General features: G+C 28.1%; 1 protein-coding gene across 1 annotated transcript in view; it reads left to right on the top strand.

Moving 5' to 3' along the window:
- LOC117169793 overlaps positions 1 to 3,513 on the top strand; it is a 5,728-nt gene extending 2,215 nt beyond the window's left edge. Inside the window, exon 2 of the mRNA XM_033356301.1 lies at positions 3,280 to 3,513. Within this exon, the coding sequence (XP_033212192.1) occupies positions 3,280 to 3,441 (162 nt within the window). The 3' untranslated portion in view covers positions 3,442 to 3,513. The remainder of the gene's footprint in view (positions 1 to 3,279) is intronic.
- Positions 3,514 to 4,587: the final 1,074 nt, after the last annotated feature.

The raw sequence follows: 4,587 nt of genomic DNA on the forward strand, positions 1-4,587 counted from the left end.
TATTTTATTTATTAATTTAAATTCATTTTGGATTTTTAAATATTTTAATGAACACAATGTGCTTTCTTATTTATTAATATCATATGTTATTTATTGGATAAAATGGAGGAAAATATGCTAATGTTAATTATAAGTAATTTTGGAAAAGAACTCGACGTAAGCTTTTGAAAATAATATTTCGGGTCTTATTCATTTGAAAATAAGAATTCAAAGTTTAATGTTTTCCTTTTTCTCTGTAGGTAAAAGTTGCAATTCTTATTTAATTCTAATTTCCAATTTTTCTTCAAATACTTTAAAGACAACCGAATTTGCCTTCAAGACTCCCAGATTATATTTTAAAATTTTTTTGGAAATACTTTGAAATCTTTTAGAAAATTATGCTAAAGTTAATTTTTCACAATAAAAAATCATTTAACATTTTTCTTTGAATCTAAGAAAAAAAATGTATTCTCTTGAAACCTTTCGTAATTTTAATCCAGATTCCCGTTTCAAAATCTTCAACAATCTACATTGAAAAAATTGATTTTTTTACAAGTTTAAAAATAACTTGGAATTGTTTGAATAGTTAAAAATATTTATTAAGCATAATAGAATTTTTTTGTAATTTAGATTCAATTTTCAATTTTTGTTTTAATCCCTTCTTCAAAATAAAGAATTTATTAAAAATGTTAACAGGAATCTTGGGACAATTTTATTGTTCTCCTAAAACCTTTAAAAATTCTTAAAATTCATTTTTTGTTCTAAATCATCAAAAAAGTACATCTCGTTTTAAAATTTTCGGAATCTTCTCAAAAATTTATTTTTTTTTCGATTCTTTATAAAACTACTGAAACTTCTACAAATAGAAAAAATTTCATCCGAAAAAATTGTTTTAAATCTTTCAGATTTTTTTCTGACATATTTTAACATCTTCAAAACTTAAAATTACCATTTTAAAATAAAATCTGAATAATTTTGAATCGTCCCAGTCTTATTGTCTGTTTGGTAGAAAAATTAAAAAAAAAAAGATATAAAATTTAAAAATAGAAAATTATAAGATTTAAAAATGGTGCTATAAAATTATAAAAAAATGTATAAAATTTCACCCACGATGGGCTTGATTCTATTTATTACATTACAGTCATCCAAAACTGCAGAATAATTTATATCTTCAGTATTATTTTTTAAAAGACATGATTTAAACATTTAAAATGAAAATAAACATTTATCAATCATTCTTTTGTGTAGATTCGAATAAAATAATTATGATCAATAATTCAAAACCTAAATGCACTGATAGACGAGAATAAATCAATGTAGCATGGATAAAATAACAATTTGTAAATTATTTCAAAAACTTGGTTCCTATGTTGCGATTTATAATCTAGAATAAGATTACTAGACTAGACTAGACTGGTCTACTACAATTACTGCATGACACTGAATTTCATATATATTGGGGCATTAAACAGTTTTTTTAAACGTCTGGCTTATTTTTAAACCAGAACAATGTTTTTCTTATTTTTATAACATTTTACGAGCTTAAAACCCAAATTTATTTAAGAAATATACCAGAAAAACAGTGCTCTCTCTTCTAGTTGACAGTATGTCATATTATTTAATCATATCTATAATAGTGCTGCTGTCATACTTTTTCTGAGAACTTTTGTCGACAAGATTATTTTTTTTATGCGTTTACACCATAACTAGCACCCTGCACAATCTAATAATATAAAACATTGCATCCTAACCTGCTAACTGCTACACTAAGAGGTTAGGTTGATGCATAGGAAGAGGTGGCTCATTCCGCCCCAAAACAGTGGCTCATTCCGCCCCATATGACATTTTTAGTCAAATAAAAATTTCACCTATTTTTGTTTTACAATTATATGTAAATCTATTGAAAACTTAAGGTCTAATAAATAAGCTGTCTAAATAACCAATGGAAAGTATCTAATATGGGATTTTTCGTGATTCTTGAATCTTCTTAACAAATGCAAAATATCATAATACAGGTCTTAGAATTTTTACTTTCGTTTTTTCCACATTTATTCAATATTAAGCGAGAAATTTTAAAAAAAGAAGTTTTATCATGTTTTTCCTGTCATTAATATAAAATAAATGATAACTTACGAGAAAATTAAGTGACTCATCTTATCCCCTATGCTCATCTCGCCCCACCCTAATTTAAGTTGATGTGAAGAACATTACTACTTTTTAGGTTATGGTGCGCTCTCTTAATTTGCAAAAAAAGAAAACCTGTCAGGCGTTGCCAATAACTATATTATCGACAGCAGTTGTTTTTGAGCCGGAATTTTGCAATTACGTGATAACTGCTCTCCTACCAAGTTTTCCAAGTTATCAACTGCATTCGGGTTCATTCTAAAATGTTCCTTAAATTGTTTTGCGTTAAATTGTGAAAGAATTCTTTCAGAAAATTCAATTATTCTAATAGGCGTTTCTCTCGGGCATCGGACTTTCATGGAAAATTCCATTGAAATGCCAGCACTTTCCACCTCATTATCACTATCCGTATCATCACTTTCCAACATAATTGCAAACATCATCGTTTGCAACAATAACTGGTTTAATGCAACTGCAGCAACAATTATTTTTTCCGCTGACTCTCCATTGTATGTTGTTAATATAAACATAACCTGGCAATATTTGTATTCGCGGCATGATTCACTCCAAACCCTTTCACATGCAACCGTTCAAAGAACACCACATTTCGCAGTTCACTTTCGTAAGCCACGCCCCTTTTCCAGGTTCACTCGAAGAGTGCACTCTGGTGCGAAACCTGAACGAACCCCTGAACTTGAACTGTTGAACAAGTGCTCCCAATGTTTGTTTATTTTCGTATTGCACATGCGTCGCGCCAACAGCTGGATTGGCTACCGTTGGTGCGCCTATTTAAAATTATTAAATGTACAAAAAATTGTTTGCAACAAATGATATTTCTAAAATTATTAAAATTAATTCTCTGATCACAAAATAGGTTCACTAAGTTTAACGTTATTTGTTGTAAAAATGATAAACGAAACTAGTAATTTTAAATGAACGCGTCAAAGGTAACCAATCCAGTTGTTGACGCGACGCACGCGCAATATGAAAAGATACCAAAATTGGGGAGCACGGTGTTGAACCACTGTAATGCCTGTAATAGTTATTTCTGAACTAACACTTTTCTTTAAAATGCCTTACACTTCACGAGTCGATTTTTATTGAAATAATTTGACACAAATAGTAAGGTTCTTTTTATTTTATATTTTAATAACATGTTATAATTATTGATTACAGGCTGACATCAGGCCAGTTCCTGGCGATTGTACTAAATATCAACTTTGCGATGGAAGTGGATGCTTCGTCCAAACTTGTGGGATTGGTACTGAGTTTAATCCTAGAATTAATGTGTGTGATTATCCTCTGATGGATCGATCTGACTGCGGTAATCGTGGTTGAATATTTAGAAGTTTCTTAAACTATAACAATATTTATATTTAATTGATATACAAATAAACGACTAAAAAAGTTTTTTTTTCTTTACTTGTACTTTACTTGTACCTGGGTAGTGTTCCCCCACTGCGCGGCGTATCCTCACGCAGCCAAGTTCCTGCCGCAGGCCCTATCCAGCCGGATTCCTTTTTAGCATGTATATAATTTCTCAAAATAGAGAAAATGAATATTAAATCGATCATCCACTAATTTTAAAATTTGGACTTTTATCAGTCAAAATTGAATAAAAGTGTATGCAAAAAAACCTTAGTTTCGAGACCGTTTTGTGTCTTTCTCAAGGCTGTAAATTATAAAAGATATTTTTTTTATGTTTTAAACTGAAAATGAATATTTATTCGAAACTCAAGAATAAAGTAATTAAACATATAAATATCTTTTCACTATAGTTTACAAAAAAAATCGATCAGGTATAAAATGTAATTGTGTTTGAAATAACATGCGTATAAGAACGGAGGTTAAAACTAATTAAGAAATTACATTTTTAGAAAAAAAAAAAAATAGTACCAAAAATGAAATAGTTCAGTTTTCAACCAAAATTATGAGCTTTCAAACAAGAAGATTAAATTTCTAATAGAAAGATCAATTTTCTACAAAATACATAAATTTCCAACTTGATGTTGTAAGCTGTAACCAAAAAAGATAAATTTTCTATAAAAAAAAACGAATTTTCAACCTAATTTCTAAATTTTTAACTACAGAAGAAAAAAAAATTCAACAAAAATGGAATCGTGAAACTTGCAGATTAAAAAACTGAATTTTCCACAATATACAATACAATTTGCAACAAACGAAATGAATTTTTAGCTAAAAAAGAAAACATTTAAAATGAAAAATGAAATACTTAAACTTTCTGTTAAAAGAATGATGTGTCAAATAAAAGTTGCATTTTCACTCATAGAGAGGAATTTTCAACTAAAGTAATGAATTTTTAATAACAAAATAACTTTTCAATAAAATTGTAGAACTTTGAACCAGAAAAGATTAATTTTCAACGAAAAATTGAATAGTTGATATTCCAACCAAAAAAGATTTTAATATTGAATAAAAAGCAGTTCAATTTAAACAAAAAATACGAATTTTAAAGAGAATGAA

This window comes from Belonocnema kinseyi, chromosome 1, assembly GCF_010883055.1.
Source record: "Belonocnema kinseyi isolate 2016_QV_RU_SX_M_011 chromosome 1, B_treatae_v1, whole genome shotgun sequence".
NCBI classification, from domain to species: Eukaryota; Metazoa; Arthropoda; class Insecta; order Hymenoptera; family Cynipidae; genus Belonocnema; species Belonocnema kinseyi.